The following is a 20443-nucleotide window of genomic DNA, read 5'->3' on the forward strand; positions in this document are numbered from 1 at the left end:
CCCAATGTCACAAAAGGACAGAGCCAAGGCCAGGGCTGGAGCCCACGTGAGGCCAATTCCATATACCGTGTCTTCAGTCTGCTGCACCATGCTGCCCCATGTCCGGCTGTGGAGCTTGAAAAAGATGGTCCCCATCCTGCTGAGGCAGCCCTGGCCCCCACATTTTAATATGAGATCAAAGCTGACACTGTCCTGGGTTCTTTTGATTTCCACACATTGGCCTCTTCAGTGGCTCTGAAACTTTGAGCATAAACCCAGAGATGCACTGTGACTATACTCTCTCCATCCTGAAATGAAGCAGAAAGAAATTCCAAAGGGACCCAGATGCTGCCTGAGTATGAAGGTGCCATTCTGGCTCCAACAGGAGGGCTGGGAAGATCAGCAGCTAAAACCATTGCTACAGGACAGACACACTTCAGAACAAGCATCCAAAGAGCAGAAAGTGTCAGTGGTTCAGTCGTGTACAACTCTCTGCAGCTCCATAGACTGTAGCCCACCAGACTCTGTCCATGGGATTCTCCAGGCAAGAATACTGAAGTGGGTAGCCATTCCCTTCTCCAGGGGATCTTCCTGACCTTCGGATAGAACCCGCATCTCTTGCATTGTAGGTGGATTCCTTACCTGCACTGCCACCAGGAAAACCCAAAAAAGATCATCTCAAAAAGGTTTTGATCCACCTAAGAAATGAATTCCATATTTCTATTTTTTAAGCCAGGCCGTGAGACTTGTGGGATCTCAGCTCCCCGACCAAGGACTAAACCCAGGCCCTCAGCAGAGAGTGAGCAGAGTCCTACCCACTGGATCACCAGGGAATTTCCTCCAATTATGTTTTTAAAAAAGCTTATTTTTAATCAGCATTTCCTCAGCTCCAATTATAATTCCCTACTCCATTGGTTATCACCCTTTTTTTTCTGACTCCACTAACCAATGCCCAATTATTTTCATAAAAACAGTCAGTGTTGTTGTTTATAATATTGGGATAAATACATGCTAGTGTATTTTAAACCCCTTATATCTGGTCACAGCACCAAAGAGGATACTCAGACATCAGCCTTCTCCACTTAGTGGTTATAATCTCTTGCTACAGAGACTAAAAACTGTTTTCCAACAACTATGAGAATTAGCAGATGACATAAACCAGCATTCATTAACCACCCACCTGTGCCAAGCCTGCACTGCTCACCTCTCCCACGGCTGCCATCTTGTTGAGCACTCGTTATGTGCCAAGCCGCTCAGAAGCATGACCTCATTTAGCCCTCAAATCACTGCAGTGCCCAGGGAAAGGGCTCTCCCCATCTCACAGATGAGAAGACTGAGTCTGAGATTAAGAAAGTGAAAGGCCTGACACCGGACCCAGGTCTCTGTCCAGTCAGGCCCCTTAACCCCTCCGCTACCCTGACACTTGCATGGGGTCTGGTGACGTTGTGAGAACACTCAGCCATGGCAGTCACACGAATAGATAATAAGGTGGCGGGAGAAGGTTCCAATTTCAGATAAAATCATCAAATCCACTCTTAGCACTTTGAGTTAGAAACAAAAGAAATGAATCACCATGCTGGGTGAGGGTGCGTCTACACTCTGAAGGTCTTGAAAGTCCCAAGACTTTGAGACTTTCAGGCTAGGGTGATGGCTGGCCACCATACGGTTTTACGTAACTTACATAAAAGTGGGCTTCACAGGCCTTCCTGGGAGTGCCGGAGGAGGGGGACCTCCCACTGAGCAGTCTCGGAAGCCAGAATCCCTGGGCTGGTGTATTCCGTAGGCGCTTGCTGGAGCCAAACACACGTGAACACGGTGCTTCCACCAAACGGATGATAGAGATATTACACCCAGCACAGCGCTGCTGCAGGGTGTGTGCTCAATAAACAGAGTGCTGGGGGACTTGCTGGGGGCCCGTGGTTAGGACCCCACATTCCCAGTTCAGGGGGTCAGGGACTGACCCCTGGTCAGAGAACTAAGATCCCACACACCGCAACTAAGACCTAGCACACCACACACATTTTTAAAAAAAGAACAACCAGAGTGCTGGCTGCCTATCCAGCATCCATCTCGCCGTCCCAGGCAAGAGAACACTACTCTTATCTGGGGCAGTGATGGGCCCAGCCAAAGACCACCTTCTCCAGCCTCCCCTGAAGCAGATGTGATCACGTGTGTCTCAGTTGTGCCAAAAGGGTGCAGGCATTGTAGATGGATGGCACCTCTGAAAAGGCAACTTAAAGGAAGCTGATTCAACTGCATGAGCTGCTTCTGCCTCTCCCCAGCTGCTCTCTCTGCTTGCTCAACACAGCACACAGGCTAAATGTCCATCCACAGAGGAACAGGTAAAGAAGATATGGTACACATGTACAATGGAATATTACTCAGCCATAAAAAGGGATGAAACTGGGTCATTTGTAGAGACATGGATCGACACAGAGTCTGTCATGCAGAGCAAAGTAAGTTGGAAAGAGAAAAACAAATATATATTAACATGGAGGACAGGCACTACAGTTAGAACTGCAGAAGTCATTTACGTGACCGTGCAGAAGGCAGTGTACTTGCTGAGGACAGTGAGCCTAAGTTTTGACACTGTCCAGTTCCCCCAGCCACTGACCACCCTCAAATGTCCTTCATGTGACAGAGAAATAAACATCCATCCCGTATAAGCCACTGTAGGATACTTTAGGCTACCAAGTCGCAAAGGCTTCCCAGGTGGTGTTGAGTGGTAATGAACCTACCTGCCAATGCAGGAGACATAAGAGACATGGGTTTGATCCTTGGGTCGGGAAGATCCCCTGGAGGAGGAAATGGCAACCCACTCCAGTATTCTTGCCTGGAGAATTCCATGGAGAGAGGGGCCTGGCGGGCTACAGTCCATGGGGTCACAAAGAGTCGGACACTGCTGAAGTGATAGCATGCAGGCAGGCAAAGTCACCTGGGGTACTTGGTGAAAACATGAAGGTCCAAACCCTACGCTACTTCAAGGATCCTGGGTCTCTGGGTGCTAGGTGATGCTGACACTCACCAAAGGTCGAGAACCACTGTTAGGCTTTCTGTACTAAGTTGCCCAATTTGCTCTTATGGCTCCCTTCAAGTGTCAACCCCAACACCGATAAGAGGCAGTCGAAAACAAATTTTTAACATCCAGTTTTACTTTGTTGTTGTTTAGTCACCCAGTCATGTGCAACTCTGCAACCCCAGGGAGTGTAGCCCACCAGGCTCCTCTGTCCACGGGATTTTCCAGGCAAGAATACTGGAGTGGGTTGCCTTCACTTCTGATTAAAAGCAGAGATCACATCTGAATAGGGTGACCCATCACCAAGATAATTTCCCATCCACTCTTCCAGGATACAGCAGAAGATAGAGGGCACGCTGCCTGCCATGGGCTACCTTGGTGTGTCCTGCTCCTTGACATGCCATTGCTGGGGCAGGGCATGCAAAAGCTCCTCCTTGGAAGTTTTGCCTGAGCTTAAACAATACTGTCGTAGCCTGTGAGTGGGGGCTCCAGCCCTTCATCTTCACTTGCCTTGAAGTGAAAATGAAAGTCACTCGGTCGTGTCCAACTCTGTGATCCTATAAAATTCTCCAGGTCAGAACACTGGAGGGGGTAGCCTTTCCCTTCTCCAGGGGATCTTCCCAACCAAGGAATCGAACCAGGGTCTCCTGCATTTCAGGTGGATTCTGTACCAACTGAGCTATCAGGGAAGCCTAGGTGCAAGACCCACTCTTTCTTGACTTGCCCCTGATCATTGCGATTTTGTCGCCAAGCTCACCCATTTTGCAAACTCTCCTACTGAGGGCTCAGACTCCACGGTCAGCATTAGGAGCCACCTCCTCCCATCTATAGGTTATTGACATGAAGTCAGTTTCTCTAAACAGAGTTCTCTGGCCACCGAGCTGTCTCTCTGCCCTGCCCAACCAGTAGACTCTTTCCCTCAAGCACAAGGGGACAGGCCTGTACTGCCTCCTCTTCTCTAAAGCACACCACTTTCCCCTCTGTGCTGACGTGGTAGAGCCAAGTCAGGCATGTGCATTGTGGGAAGAGCAGTTTTCAGACCAGCATCTCAAAGAAAAAAAGTGGTCCAGGCTTAGCTAGATGAAAACTTGCACAATTCTTTAAAACCCCATTTGTTGAGTTCCGATAGTAATTATAAACACGTGACTTTTAATTATCTGGCTCTTTCTTAGGTTGGGTTCCTGAGGCTTAGAGCAACCACCCATGTCTGCCTGCTCTGGGCAAAAGCACCTGACAAACAGGTAATGCCATTGCGGATGCCAGCTACAGAGGGGAGTCCCGCAGACAAAAGAAGGCTGGCCTGACTCATTCACCACGCCCTCCCCAACGCCACGGGGTCCCAGCACCAGTGGCCTGAGCTGGAAGACCCGAAGGCTCTAGACTGAGTCGGGGCAAATGCGGGCCCCCAATAACCTGAAGCCCCAGGGCGTGTGCTGGGCAGAGCTGAGCTGTCTACACACGGGGGGCCGAGCTCCTGGCAGAGGCGAGGAGAGCCCCTAGTATTGCCCCGGACAGAAGCGACACGAGGGACTCACTTCATATTTATTTCTGGTGGTGAGTGGAGTTTGAAGAGCCGCCTCCTCCCCCTCGGATGGCGTGGACCGCCGTTGGAGATGATGCAGGGTAGTGTCCAGGGCGGATGGGCTTGGCTGTGGCCAACAGACAGAAAAGAGAGAAGAGACATTCAGAAAGGGCTTACACAGCTGCACCCAGATACTTCCTGGTCACAGGCAAAAACCAAGAGGCACAATCTTCTCATCAATGTCGCAATTCTTATCAGTCACCAGACTTCTCTGAAGACAGGAGGTTTGCCCTTCTATTAGCACAGTTAGCTAATCCAAGCCACCCAATATTCAGGGGACAAAGAGAACTTATATATCAATTATTCAATTCTGATTAATGAAAATTAGAGACAACAGACTTTCAGGTTTATCTGAGGCAGATCCATAGGCCCCAGTGAGTTTCAACAGCATCTCCCTAAAACTGGATGCAGAATTCTGTCTATGATACATTTTTAGGGGAAGAGGTCCACAGGTTTCAGGAGATTTTCCAAGGGTATAAAAATCCAATAAACTCAGTGAAGCACTAATCTATGATCTTAAAACTAGAAACAAGGAGTTGCTGGTTTCCCAAACATCTGCACAGCAGTATCTGATAAGAAATATTATTACATGTTATTGGAGATATTGCCATCAAGAAGAATAAAAAAATGCTCTCTAGAGAACATGCCTAAATCTCTTTTCCTCCTATGGCTCTATCCCAGGAATGATGACTCAACAGCTACACTCTCAGTCTTTGCAGGTAGAACATCTAAATCCAGGCCTGGAAGGGGCTGTATGTCCAGCCCCCATGCACTCACCGATGCCAGGCCTGGCTCTCTCCAGGGTATTTCCAAACCTGTACTTACAAGAGACTCTCTGAGTCTTCTAGCTACATGCAGCTCCTTCATGGTTCCACCAGGTGCAAACCGCAAGGCGCCCGCAGGCTGTGCTGAGCGAGCCATATACTCTGGTATCTCTGGGAAAGTGTACCTCTGTTTACAGCCAAACCCCTCTGTCTGCAGCCAGGGCTGGCTGGCTTCTTTGCTCAGCTCGATAATTTTGAGGATCACTATGTCCTCTGGAATCTCAAGGAAGCGCGCGTCTAGCGATCCCATCTTCCCAGGATGGACGCCGGGTGCTCGGAGGCCCCGGCTGGCCTGCACAGACCATCTGGCCCGCGGAGCCCTCGCCTTATATCAAGGGCCCGGGTGCAGACGCACGTACCGATCTGGGCCGAGTGAGCCCTCCTGGCCATGTTCTTGGCTCGCACGGCCTCCTTGATGCGGTCCACCTCCTGCTGGTAGCGCTTGCGGTCCCGCATGGCGTTCTCCTTGGCCTCCTTCAGCGCGCTCTCCAGCGCCTTCACACGCTCGGCCGTGGCACGCAGGCGCTTCTCCAGCTTGGGCAGCTCACAGCGCAGGTCTGCATTGTCCCGGACCAGCTGCAGGGAAGGGAGAGGTGGGGAGTTACCGAAAGAGGAAGCAGGAGCAGCAGACCCAGTGCTGGGGGCTGAGAAGGCCACAGAGGAGCAGTTAGAACCACCACCCCCTGCCAGGTTGTTCTGAAAAGTGCCTAAGACCATAAACTCTGAGAGCGCCCAAGGGGAATAAAAATCCCACATCCTGAGACTCAGATTTGCCAAACACAGTATTCACAGGTTGGAGAAAGTGGAGAGGGGAGTAGGCTAGAATTAGGAGCCATTTCCAACTGTGGGAAACATTCAGGCTTGGGTGGGATTTGCTGCTTCTTTTGTTTGAGGGGTGAGGGGGAACTTGTAGGAGACAATTGACTACTCCGATGTTGGCATGTGAAAGCTAAGAAACGTGAAGCCAGCTCAGACATGCTCTATGAAAGGCATTCATGTTCTAGAGCTCTCTGAAGGCCTCCTTCAGACAGGACACATTGTCCACACCAGCACAAGGTTTGGAGTGTACCCAGGGTCTAAGTAACTCAGGAATACTGCTCATTCTTTATGATCTAAGACTCTCAATTCAGAAGGAACAGACTCACGCTAGGTTAAGGATGGGCCAAAAGCCAGTTCTGTTATTTCCTGGTCATCAGACCAGGTATGAGTCGTTCAACCACTTATTAAGTCCCCATACTACATAAAAGGACCATTGTGGGAATGCAAGTGGATCAGGAAAAGTTCTGAAAATCAGGAGTGCTGTGTGGGTTGAACTATTGCTAGGCCTCACCTGTTTTCTTTACCCCTATCTCCCCACGCAGTCCCAGCCCCAGGCCCAGTACAGACTAGGTTTTTAATAAATATTCACTGAATTCATTAATAAAATAATTAATGAATTTCAGGGCTCAATTTCAAGTCCCCAGCAGTTTCTGCTTTTCTGTTTCTCATCAACAGTTTGCTTGAATGACTTCAACCACGTTGAATCTGTCATCCTCCCTTTGGGCAAAAGTGCCATCATCAGTAACGTTGAAGAGCATGTAACAAGTCAAAGAGAAATGACGTCCCCTAGAGTATGTGGTCCATTGCAAAGCTGAACCATTCTTTTCAGATCCCAGATCTTGAGGATTTAGGGAAAGCCATCATGAACATTTCAGCATTTAAACAGAAAGGATAGGGCCAAGAGGAAGGGGACATGTGTATGCCTATGGCTCATTCATGTTGATGTATGACAGAAACCAGCACAATACTATAAAGCAGTTATCTTTCAATTAAAAGCAAATTTTAAAAAATAAGCAGAAAGGAGACAAATAACCTGCCTAAATCGTCAGTGGGTTTGGACATGGTTATTGCTCTCTGCCACTCTAAACAAACTCCAGGGTGTTGCAGGAACCTGAGAGGATGCCCAAGAAACAGGACAGAGCAGAGACGGGGCTGGAGCTGGCCCCAGTTCTCCCACTTGTGGGATGAAGCCAGCGGCTTCCTCTCCGAGCCTGTTTTCTCGTCTCTAGAAACAGGAAGCCTGAACCAGCTCAGAGTCATCTGCTCTGTGTTCTGTGGAGTCTTTGGGTCCACAAAGTGTCCTCAAAAGCATCATGGGACACAGCGAGGCCAGCTGGGCTCAGAGGCTGGAAAGGGAGGCAGAATGAAAAGACACGACTGAACACCCTGCTCCCCAAACCTCAGAGAGCTCACACTCAATGCTTTATATTTAGCTTCCATCAAAGAAAGGATTTCATATACAAAGGAAGTCACTGCAGACTAAGAGTTGAAAGTCCCTTCTGACACAGATGTTCTCTGGTGATGTTATAGTCCTTTCACCTCTGTATCAGAGTTCCTCCCTCACTGAAGCCACACGCAGTGAGTCTTCCTTCCAAGAGAGAAGGAGAAGCAGGGGCAAGCTGGCACAACCCTCCTACCTGTTTGTGAACCTTGGTGAGTTGCTCCAGGTTATTCTCCAGGAAGGAAATTTTCTGCTTCTGGGCAGCACTGCCTCCTCCATCGTCACTGTCCAGCTCTACACTCTGCATCAAGACAAGGGGTCAGCAGAATCAGCCTCCAAACTGCCCACCCTCCGCCCCAGCATCATGCAGAAGAGCCATTCTAAATGTCTTTGGGAAGAAATCCCCGATCCTACTAAAGGTTTATTCTGAAAATGAAAATAGAGGTTCTAGAAGTTGAGACTCAACAGTCTTCCCAATTAATTCCCTTGAAACAGCATATCAAATATGCTGTTTTTTACATAGCTGACCAAAAATATTGCAATCTACTTTTGAAAGATACAAATTAGATACAGTTCTCTTTGTGAATATACCTCTCCCTTGCAGGTAGGTAAACAGACACTTTTCTTTTCAAAAGAAAGTGTTTCAAAACTCATTAAGAAGAATTAATGGGAAAACATAAGCCCAAGACCTAAATTTGATTTCAAAACATCACAAGTGAGATAATGAGTCATCAAGCTGTGGGAAAGTGTCTGTGGTCCCGCTGGGCAGTCTCCATGGTCTCTGCTTGTCCCTTCAGCTTGCGATTACATGAAATTATTTAACAAATCCATCCCAGATCACTCAAGGCATCTGTGTGCTGTGCTGGATTGACACTCGAAATTTATCAGATCTTGAGATTAACAAAAGCACTGTTCTCCCAACACTTCCATGCTGAGTGGCCACATAAATTAGGAAATATATGTACAAACACATCCTGGAGTCTAAAAATGGCAAAGCATGCTTATTTTGTCTGATTACAAAAGGTATCATCACTCTTTCTGAGAGGTGGTAGCCATACTGGCATTTCAAACCTGTCTCCTGGGTCTAAATCCAGGGCTCTTAAACCCAGCAGGTTTGTTAAAACTCAGATTGCTGGGCCCCACCCTAGTTTTTGGTCTGGTCCCAAGCTCTGGGGCCTTCCCTAATAGCTGAGTTGGTAAAGAATCTGCCTGCAATGCAGGAGACCCTGGTTCGATTCTGGGGTCAGGAAGATCCACTGGAGAAGGGATAGGCTACCCACTTCTGTATTCTGGCCTGGAGAATTCCATGGACTGTATAGCCCATGGGGTCGCAAAGTGTCAGACCCGACTGAGTGAGTTTCACTCACCCTAGTCTCTGAGTCAGTGGATCCAGGGAAGGATGTGAGAACTGGTACATCCAGCAAGTTCTTAGGTGATGCAAGTGCTGCTGGCCAGGTGACCACACTTTGAGAACCACTGGTCTAAGAGCGGATCCTCCCTAGAGAGTCTTACATCATGAAATCTGGTCCCAAGCTCTGCGTCCTCCTTGGAATACTTCCTCCCCGCAACTGAGTCTTTTCAGTTCTGATCATAATCCCCCTAAGTCTCTGTCTTCATCACCTCTGCTCTAGCCTCTCTTTGCTCCCTGATCCAGGTCCTCTGATCATTTCTACGTTGATGATTGTGGTCACTACCTACCCTGCCACTCAGGCCTTGAAATATCCCTCTTTCCCATCATTCTCCACCCTCTTTCCTTATTTTGATTTCTAGCCCTCCAAACTCACTAGAACCATGATGCCAAGTGCCAAGACAAATCCGTGCTCTGAACCTCATCTGGACACTCCCACCACTGCTCAGCATCCTTTTGCTTATCTCCAGTAAATCCCTCACAGTTGCCCGAGCCTCCCCCAGGCTCCACGGGCTCCCCATTCTCTTCCTCCTTCTCCACATTAGCTGAAGAAAGTCAGAGTCGTTGAATGTATCTCTTCCCCTGTCATATATTTCCCTGCTAATGTCTGGTTTCTCCACTTCTCCTCTCTGGGAAAGTGTGTCCCTTCCATTTACCAAGCCATATATACTCATCTATGCTATCAATTCTGTCCTCTCAGATCTGACCCTATCAATCACCTCCTCTCTTTTTTTCCCTTAAATAATATACTTCATCTCTTTTCCCTGGCTCCTTCGCACAGACCCCCATGCACACACCTAAATACACCTCTGTCCATCCTATTACCTCTGGGTATGCTTGCTGCTCCTCATCCGTCACTTTTTCAAATGCTTTCTTGCTGCTTCTCCCTCTTCCCGCCTCAGACCTCTGCTAGCTGCTCTGGGGGTTCACCATTCGGCAATTCCCCAAGATCACCACTGCATGTGGCACAAAATGCTCCGACTTGGAAGTCACACCGACCTGGATTTCAGGCCTATCTCTGGCTCTCCCCAGCTCTGTGATCTCAGGACAGTGGAGCCCGTTTCCACAACCGTAAGACAGAACACAAAGGACCAATTACGTGGCTGCCGGGGACAGGAGGCAAGACACGGGATGCTCAGGTGCTTCCTACGCTCCGACCCGGCCCCTCGCAGCCTCCTAACCGGAGAACAGGAGGGTCCAGCCCCCGGTGTTTCCAGGTTCCTGGCATCATTCACCAGGCGTAGGGCCAGGCTGTCTCTTAAGAGCCCTCTGGGTTTTCCCTGCGTCACTCAGAGGTTTTCACACTGCAACCAGATAATTATGTGTTCGTTTGAAATAAAGGCCAAGGAAAGGATGATAGCTTCCTTTCCCTAAGAATGAAAAGTCAGATGGAAAAATGTTCCCAGGTATTTTTCCCTCCTCTAGCACATTCTTTTCATCACATTCTCTGGTATGAAGTAATTTTTAAGCATCACCAGCTAGGATTTAAGCAAGTGATAATGATTTAAGCAACTGAAAATGATTCTTTCTGGCCGACTTTTCGTTTCTCCTCAATCCCATTCACACGAATTAGAACTCACTTTTTTAACCCGCGCAGTCAGATCCTGGACAAAGAGTTTACGGAGGTTATGCAGAGTCTGCAGTTCTCGAGACTGGAAGAGAAGATCGTTAAAACACCACTTAGGTGAGGGCACACAATTTATGACACCATTGGCAGCAGACCATCAACCCCAGATGCCTCCACAAAGCTCTGCAAGCCGGCTGTCAAGGCCATAGGGCCCTCCACTTCCTGTGACCTGCCCACCCTCATGTCCTCCCCCTCCACCTGGCATATTCCCAGGGCTACCCCAAGGTACAGAGCCTGGGAACTCAAAGATATGGAAACTAGACCAAAGCCTGCTCGTTTGCTCTGTTTTAAATAGAACCTTTTTCCTCCCTTTCAACCACGAAAACATGAAAGCTTTCTCATAAAAATTCCTAGTGAGCTACGTTATAACAGAATGGACTCTTTTTTCACTCTAATTTATTGTGCACACATTATACAAAATGCCAACAAGTTTCAATGAAAAGTTCGCCGCAATTTCTCCCACCCTAGCTGACCAATATTTTTCATGTTTCCATACCCCTCTGGCCCTGGTCCGCAATATGCTTTTTTTGCCTCACATCACTGAGCTAATGGACATTCCACCTGGTGACCCTGGGCAAAGTATCTAACCCTCCTGTGCTTTCTTATTTATAACATGAGGATTAAAAACAGTAGTTGCTTCATAGTTGTTGTTATCAAGATTAAATGAGATTATTCTTATAAAACTCTTATGTTTCTGGCACATAGTAAGTGTTCAATAAATATTAGCTAGTATTCTTTATTGATGCATCATAGTTGGCAGCTATTTCCTCATTAGTCTTTTACTGTTTCCTTTTGTTGTTGCTATAACTTTCCTATAGTTAACTTCTTGGGAGCATTTTTTTTTTCCCCTCCATTTAGGATTATTCTCTACTAATGAACACTTAGGAATTAGATTGCCAAGACAAAGGTCTGAATCAAACCTGGTGCCCCCTGTTAACAAAGTCAGAAAACCTAATGTTTCCTTCCATTTAAGTCTCCATGTATTCACCACAAGACCTACAACCAGTTCTGTGAAAAATATTTTCCAATGAGGAGAGAAATACACTTGCATTTGTATTTTTCAATTTGTCAAAATTGACCTACTCTCACACAGAATGTCAAGGGATGGAACTAACAGAAGCTGACAGAAGAAAAGACAGAACAGGCTGCTCCAAAGCCATGGAAACAATAAGTTTCTGGGAATAAAGGTTCTATGTTAATTTTAGGTCCTATTACTGGGTCCAGTTCCATAATAGTGCTGAAATAAAAAGCAGCTGAAGTCAATTGCCTCCTCAGATGAGGCAAATTACTTTCTGCAGGAGGCCAGCGGGCCTGCTGTGGGAACACCGTGTGCTCGCTGCATGTCTGGGGCCGAGCAGCCAGCGGGCGGGTGTCGGGGGACAGCTCCAGGCTGTCCGTGACACGGCCACGCGGTCCGCGCCTCTGGCCCAGAGCTCAGCCCTGGCCCTCTGCTCTGCGAGCTCTGCTCCCTGCTTCAGGTGGTTGATTAATGACTGAACTATAATCACAGAAAAGACTTTCCATGAAAACCACCACCACCCCACAGGGAAACAAGAAGAGAAGACCTAGGTGCCTTGTCAAAGGGCCAGGCGATTCTTCGGGGGCAAGCACCAAACAATCCAGAGTCCTGAGCTTGGCGACTTTCTTTCTTGTTTGGTTTTAAGTAACTTCTATAAACAGTTTAACACAGGTAGTTCAGAGCTTGGAAATGGCTGATAAGCCACACATGTATGCCTAGGCAACTCCCATCTGGCTTCCTGGGGCCGTGAATCTTCCTCCATCATGTGCGTTATTTCTCCCTCCACCCTGACTGCTTTTCTTCAGGCCTCTCCCCGCACGGGTGCTGCTCTCCGTGTAAAATCAGGGCTCAGCTTCCTGTCACAGCGAGGGTGGGACCAGAGCGGTGGAGACACAAGCTTTACCAGCAGAGGGAGGAGGGGTCTAGCCCCAGAGCCCACACGAAGTGTCCTGCTAAAGCCAGAGGGCTGCCTGGGGTCCCAGAAACGTCCCCACCGGCCGGCTGGCCTTTCCAAATGTTGCCCCTGGAGTGGGCTTTACAGACCTTGGTCCCTAGTGGCAGGTCCCACCCTGACCTTTTCCAGACACTCCAGGAGGCAGAGCAGCCTTGAGCTGAGGCGGGCTCAGGAAAGGTCAGCCAAAGACAGCAAGCCACCTCTGAGGAACACTGACAGCATGGGAGGATGTGATGGAAGGATAAGCAGTAACACCCACGTCTAGCCTGGCACAGACTGCAGGGCTCCAGTGTTTGTGTGTGTGATGTATGTGCGTGTACGTGGACGGAGAGCGAGCGCTCGTGGGAGGCTGTATTGGTGGGTCTGTCCACGTGCGAGGGACTGAGTGTCTGAGTGTGTGTATGATGTGGGGGCGGGGGTGGGGAATGGATGCAAGGGTAGGCATGTAGGTGTGGCAGGGAGAACCAATGTATCTGAGGAGGCGAGTGAGGAAAATGTGTTGTTAAAAACATATTCAAGCAAATTCCCTGCTGGTCCAGTGGTTAGGACAGCACGCTTCCATTGCAGGGGGCACAGGTTCGATCCTTGGTCAGGAAACTAAGATTCCACAAGCTGAGCGCGTGCGCGTACACACACACACCCCCAAAAAAAAAGAGAAAAAAAGAAATGTATTCAACAGAGCAAAATAACATGCTCACAAGTAAGTATGAGAGAGAGAAATCTTGTGAGTCTGGGAGAGAGAGTACGTGGAGTGAGTGTCTGTGAGTGGACGTGAGGGAGGCTGTGAGCGTGAGTGAGCAGAAGTGAGAGTATGCCAGTGAGAATGTGTGGATGGCCACGGGTGGCTGTGCATGTGTGTGTCAGCATGTGACGGGGATGTGCTGAGTGTGTAAGAGCTTGTGAGTGGGTGAATACAGGCATGAGGCCGTGAGAGTGGGGACCTGCGGGTGTGAGTGTGTGTGAAGACGGGTGAGTGAGAGAGAACACGCGATTGTGCCCACGTGTGGGTGAGACCGTGAGAGGGAGCGAGGTAAATAGTGAGTTTCTGGGTGTGAGCGTGAAAGGTGTACTACGTGACAGACTGTGAGAGAGAGCGCGTGAGTGTAAAGAAAGACACGGAAATATTGACCTCCGGCTGGTGGGAGTATAGGAACATGTTAATGGTCAATATTTTTCTGAATTGTTATAAACTATCTATGATTATGAGTATCACTTTCTCCAGGAAAACAGACATAGATAAAGCAACGTCATGGCTTCATTTGTTTCCCCTCCAGCCGCTCCGTCCACTGTCTTCTCCACCAGGCTCAAGAGGCCCAGCTTCTCTCAACGGTCATTCTACTTCTGTCCTGAACGGCCTGTGCCCTTTGAGCCCCCATCCGGCCTTGAGGAGTAGCCGACTCTCACCCAGGGGCCCAAAACACAGCCTCAGGTCCAGCCCTGATCAACCACCTGCTCCCAGTCTGGGGTCACTGAATTCCTGGACTCAGGTTCAGTCCCACAGTAGTTCACATGACGTACGGATGGAAACAGTATGCTTGCCTATATCTAAACAACATGTCATGTGCAAGGACTGGATGTGTTTTCACCAGATTTAGAGACTATGTCGGGATGTCCGTCTTCAAACACAGGCTGTGTGGCACTCTGAAGGACTCTTGAGAGCCCTCAGCATCAGGCAGCCATCCCCAGGGGCAAATAAAACAGGAACAGACCAGGAGACAAACCAATGAATTCAGATGTAGGACAGAGCAGAGCAACCAGGCTCTCACACGGTGAGCCCTTCTTCCAAAGGGGAGTGGACCTGCCGCTCCTCCGCCACAAACCCTGCAGGTCTCAAGGCCGAATCTGGCCTGGCTCCCCTTCTGTCTCGACCTCTCTGTGCCCATCTCCTACCCCGCCTCTCCTCTTGGCCACAGACAGACTGATCTCCCTACTGTTCCCCAAATGTGGGTCGTGGGCTGACCTCAGGGCCTTGGCACAGGCTCCTCCTCCAGATATCCCCACGGCTCCTTCATTTTCCTAATTAAGTTCCTGCTCAAATGTTACTTCCCAGTGGGGCCTCCCCCAGCCAGTATCCTGTGCCCCTTCTATAACCACCTAATGGAGACCACGATCTACTTGCTTATTGTTCTCTGTCTGTCTTTCCCAAGTGAAGGACAGCTTCACAAGGGCCACCCTCTTCTCCCTGTTGTGTACTGATGCAACCCAAGCACCTAAAAGAACAGTCCTTAGCAGGTGCTCAACAAATATCCACTGATTGTTGAATGGAAGTAAGCACAATGTGCAGAGGTGGCAAAACTGCAGACATTGATTTGAGTTTAAATCTCATCAGGACTCCAGGGTTATACTCCTAAGGACGGCTGGATGGTTAATCACTGTGTCAAGACCTGGGGAATAAATTCTACAGCTCTCGTGTTTCCATAGGAAGCTTTCTGTTTAAAATGATACTCAAGAAAGGCATGCACAGATAAAATTTTAGAAGAAACAAATTCAAAAGATCATAAACGAATCTGGTCTTTGAGACTCAAATGAGTTGGGAAACACATCAACATACCACTGTCTCCTCCAGCCCTTTGAGGTCCTCTCTGGCTTGCTCCCTTTTATCATTGAGCAATCTGAAAAACAGAAAGGAACCATGAACCACCAAAGGGGCATCAGAGATTCTCACAGACACCATGCATCTGCAAATAAATCAACAAAACAAACCAACTCACCAACTCAGGGTCTGTTTTTAAATTGGCCAGACCTAACCTGACTATCTTGGTACCTGAATCACCAGTGTGGACTGGCGGAGATTTCATGGGGATGAGAGAAAATAGAGGAAATATTTAAAGCGTACTCACAAGAGCTTTTCCAGTTTCATTTCTCTCTCTTGGTCCTCTATTTTCAGCTTGTTATAATCAGAACTGAGCTTCTCCTGTTCTAGTTGCAGTTTCTGATTCAAACTGAAATGAGAGGAAACATCAACTCATTCCACACCACCCTGAGATTCTGAGTCATGCAACTGAAGACAAGATTCTGTTCCAAGCCCATTAGCTCTGTGCAATAAAGGCGGCAATTCTAGAGGACTCTGAGAGATCAGAGAACAACCTCACAGCTTCCTCCCTGCCCGAGTGAAAACTAATTTCTGGGAACATCTAAGAGGCATGAAACATAAGGCTTTAAGAATGTATTTATAGCTGGCTTATGCAAGAGCTCTGGAAGGGGAAAAAAAATGAGATGGGAAAGGGGCCAATATTTTAAAACAGGAAGAGAGAGTCCAGTAAGAATTCTTTTTCTGCCCCACAGATGGTATGCATGCACTCCTGGAACCTTATCTGGCCACTCTGACCTTCCCTTCCTCTCTGGTCCCATGTTCTGAAAACATCTCCCAAGTCCAACTCCCTGGCTGACATAGGGACCATTCTGCTCTGTGAGGTCTTCGGGTCAGGGAGGAGGGGGAAGTGGGGGCAGTGGTCAGAGAGAGGAAACACAAAGAAAGTCTGGGCTGCTACAAAAAAGAAACTCAAAAAAAAAAAAAAAAAAAAAAAGAAACTCACCACCCGGATGGGAGCACTGGGTCATTTTATGTACCCCAGTCCTTGCCAGGTAGTGCTACTGGTAAAGAATCCACCTGCCAATGCAGGAGATATAAGAGGCGCACGCTTGATCCCTGGGTCAGGGAGATCTCCTGGAGGAGGGCATGGCAACCCACTCCAGTATTCTTGCCTGGAGAATCCCATGGACAGAGGAGCCTGGTGGGCTACAGTCCATAGGGTTTCAAAGAGTTGGACACGATTTAGCACACATGCTGTCCTCATAAAAACTTTTGTATTCCCATGCCCACCTGACCATACCGAATAGCTTACACACTATCTGAAGGAAAACCCAGAGGCCAGATGAAAGGCACAGGCCAAGGAAACTCCCCCCACCTGTCAACTCATTCAGAGACCCTCCATCTCTCTCACCTCCATTCCCTCCCTTCCCGCTCCTCCCAGTTGAATGATTTGTGGGTGATTCATCAGAATAACAAACAAAAGCCATGCTTAAAGGCGAAAGCAGAACCTGACAGGGAGCATGGGGTGGCCCCAAAGGGGAGAGACGATGCTAAGGGCTTTCCTAGGTAGACTGCACAGATCCTACCCATGGCATCATTTACACTTCTGCTTTTAAAATGCAAATATGCGGTACAAGCAAAGAGATTTGGATCAGTAGTCTGGAGAATAACTCCAACTCCAGTTTGATTCCTGTTTAACAGTATGACCTTAAGGAAATCATTTAGCTTTGATTCTGTATAAAAATCTTATTTCTTCATCTATAGAAACAAAAAGGAGAGAACCTTTAGTCTAGAATGGGGCGGGGGACATGGGGGCGTGGAATGAACTGTATTTCAATATATTTCAATATAACTGGTTTTGTTTTCCTCTTTTATTTGGGACATGTAAACACATTGTTCTGCAAAGGCACTCACTGTGCAAAAATGTTAAGAATCCTCAGGAGAGGAGCCTAAAGGTGCCTCCCAGCCTGGGGACTTGTGTTGATGATGTGGGAAGGTGAGAGGAGCGGGGAGGGGTGATTACTGAGCAGGGGGGCCGTTCAGCAGCAGCTGCAACAGAAGAACGGCCTTGAGAAGGTGTCACTGGAGCCCAGCTGCAATGACGTCCTCGAGCACAGACAGGCACCCAACAGCGTGGGTCCCTAAGAGCCCACGTGTGTGACCAGGTGACTCCAAGCTGTGCAGACGCGGGTACGTGTTGGGCGAGGAGGCAGCAGGAGCCGACCGTCTCCTCTGGAGCATTTATTAACCCAGCAGGTTTTTTCACACTCTCATAGGAACGCATCCCCACCTACAGGGGCACATGTCTGTCCACGCGAGTCACCAATGTGTCCTGCTCTGCCGGGCACCAGGCAGGGCAGCTGGGCCAACCTGCTACCTGCCCACCAGAGCCCCCAGAGGTTGGACTCCAGATGGGGAACAGACCTCAGAAGCATCACAACCCAGCTCCCTGTGACACCAGGGCGGAGCCCAGCGCCCACAGGGCAAGGAGAACAGAGACCCGGGCTAGACGCTACGTCCCTCTAGGCTGGCACAGGGCCTGTGCCCGCCTCCACGCCCTGCGAGTCCCCCGGGACAACTCACTCCCGAATCTCATCGATGATTTTCTGCTTCTCCTCGATTTCATCCCGGAGTCTGGACAGCTGCTTCTGATGAGCTTCCCTGTGACTCTCCATCTGCTGCTCCAGTGCCTTCTGCAACCCAGGCCAAGCGAAATGTGTCAGCCGCTGTTGGCTCTCAGCCAGCGCTGTGCCAAGACTGGGGTGCTGCCTCCTATCCCACCTCCCTCAGCTGTCAGATCCCCATACCAGGGCCCAGGACCTACCCTGCTTTATAGGGACAACCATATCCAAGGATCTGTTAGAAAACTGAGTAGTTCCCATGGGCAAATGACCATGTTTCATGAGGGAAGGGCTTGCCTCTGACTTTCCATAGCTCACCTAAGCCACATAGCTTCTCTCGCCAGGTCACCCTGAGGTCACTGACCTCTTACTACCTGGTTGACCTCAGGCCATGGCACCTCTCAGAGCTGTACTTCCCCACCAGTAAAATGTCAATAACCTCCCAGCCCTGTCCACTGCAGGGATTTATGATGATGCTCCAAGCACCTTTCCACCAAAGTGACGTGAACACAGGAGAGGCCCAGCCAGGCGAGGCAGGCTTGTTGGCTGAACAGTGTCATGCATGGCATCACTTTAACTACGGGACTCACACCCAGAGAAGCGTGGGGTTTGTCTAAAATCATTCCAGGTGGCTCTAGTGGTAAAGAATGCACCTGCCCATGCAGGAGACACAAGAAACGAGGGATCAATCCCTGGGTCAGAAAGATCCCCTGGAGAAGGAAATGGCAACCCACTCCAGTATTCTTGCCTGGAAAATCGCATGGGCAGAAGAGCCTGCCTGGCAGGCTATAGTCCATGGGGTCGCAAAGAGTTGGACATGACTGAGGAACTAAGCGTGTGCATTCATGCACACACACACATAATCAAAAGTTCTACATTTTCTCCTATTTCATTTTATCCACCTAGAACCCTTATTTCCCAATCTTCTTCCCCACATTTCCATTTCTGTTTAAAATGTGACCAAAATAAAGACCCCTGTGTTTGAGATGTAAATTCAAATTGGGGGTATTTCTTTAAAAGATAGAGGGGAGGTGTATCCTTCCATTCAAAAGAGGGGTGACCGTTTCTGCAGAGGCTGTGACGAGCGGCCAGCGCGGCTACTGGAAGGTGCACCGTCTCCCTCCTGCTCGTGAGCGGGAAGAGAAATGTACTGATGCAACGTAAGTATTGTCTGCAGACATCTCAGCGGGCCTGGACACCTGCACGTCCATCTCACTTCTAAGTCTGGCCGCCCTCTGAGAGCAGCTCTGATGCCCGGCCCCAGTCCCGCCCCCCTCCTTCCTACCTCACCTCATACATCTCGGAAAGGAGCTGGATTTTCCCAGATGAAGAAAATCCAGTCCCAGGGTGTGCGGGGCTCCTGGAAGGGGCTGCATACACACCTTCATTTCCTCAGCATCCTGAAGCCGGGTCAGATGCTCCTTTTCCTTATCCTGGAAGCTGACTTCGTGCATTTTTTCTGTTTTGAATTTTAAAGGATGATGTAAAAGATTTAACCGGCAGGATTCCCATCCAAAAGTAAAAATTAAAAAAAAAAAAACACAACAGAAAGGAATATAGTGAAACATCAGCTTATCTCACCAAGTTACCACCATGGAATAAAGGAACATGCCTCTGAAGGAGGACTTCTTGAATGTCACTCTCAGATACCCCTCCACACCTCAGGACTTCCAGCTTGTTAAATCAAGGCTGATCTCTCCAGGGAGACTGTGGAAGTCCTCCAGGGAGAATGGCGATTAGAGGGGACATGTGAACCTGGAGCGGTCATGCTGGACCTAACGGGGCTGCCACTCCACGCCCTCAGAGGACTGCTCCCCACCAGGCCTGGTGAGCCACTCCTGCCGGTGTGCATAAATGTGCATGGTCACTGACAATGCTCTCTGCAAATATTAGTGGTATTTGGATTCCTGCCAATATTAGAGTTTCGGAAAGAGCTAATTTACCTCCCATGGGTATTCTCTAAGAATCTGGAGCAGGAAAATAATCTAGGGACAAGCACAAAGAAAATAGAAACATAAAATAACTCTCTCCAGACTAAGCAGGAAGCCCACGCTGTGCTGGGGGCATGGCGCTACGGGCCATACCTCTGGGGAGGGGGCGTCAGCCCCACCCTCCTCTTGGTCAGGGGTCTCGCTGAGCCCCATGGACCATCGGCAGCCTCAGGTGGAGGGACCAAAAGGGTTTCCGACAGTGACATTCAAGTCATTAAGTATTCTCTCCATTCTGTTTCACTTTATATTTCAGTGTCAACTACAAATTGGCACTTGCCAAGGGCATTTGCCATCTGCCTCTGCGGAGACTGAACCCTGTTGTTGCTGCAGCTGTTGACCTTCGACACGCCCTGCAGGGAGCTCAGGGTGGAGAAATGAGGCATCTTGTGCTCCAGGGAAACTGGTGGAACAGGTCTTTAGATATTTTCAGGAACTGATTTCATGAATCCCAATCTGTGCATCTCCTCCTATCTAGAAAAGCACTAAATCTCTTGATGGTGAAATTTAACTCCTCATGGCTAGCAGAAAACTTTATGTAAGTTAAGTGCCTGATGGTGTGAACTCCCCCTTCACCAAAATCATATATATTGACCTTCCCACACTACCTCCTTGGAGCACTTTCTCAGAGC

At 48.9% G+C, this 20443-nt stretch overlaps 1 protein-coding gene across 1 annotated transcript in view; it reads right to left on the reverse strand.

The window, feature by feature from the left end:
* The window catches only part of KIF5C (kinesin family member 5C), a 154532-nt gene that overhangs the window by 11739 nt on the left and 122350 nt on the right, over window positions 1–20443 (reverse strand). Inside the window, exons 18-25 of the mRNA XM_043894727.1 lie at window positions 19206–19282; window positions 17786–17895; window positions 15510–15611; window positions 15221–15281; window positions 10650–10721; window positions 7858–7962; window positions 5761–5977; window positions 4531–4644 (exon numbers count right to left, since the gene is read on the reverse strand). Coding sequence (XP_043750662.1) covers window positions 4538–4644; window positions 5761–5977; window positions 7858–7962; window positions 10650–10721; window positions 15221–15281; window positions 15510–15611; window positions 17786–17895; window positions 19206–19282 — 851 coding nt within the window. The 3' untranslated portion in view covers window positions 4531–4537. The remainder of the gene's footprint in view (window positions 1–4530; window positions 4645–5760; window positions 5978–7857; window positions 7963–10649; window positions 10722–15220; window positions 15282–15509; window positions 15612–17785; window positions 17896–19205; window positions 19283–20443) is intronic.

Source organism: Cervus elaphus, chromosome 33, assembly GCF_910594005.1.
Source record: "Cervus elaphus chromosome 33, mCerEla1.1, whole genome shotgun sequence".
Taxonomy (NCBI): domain Eukaryota; kingdom Metazoa; phylum Chordata; class Mammalia; order Artiodactyla; family Cervidae; genus Cervus; species Cervus elaphus.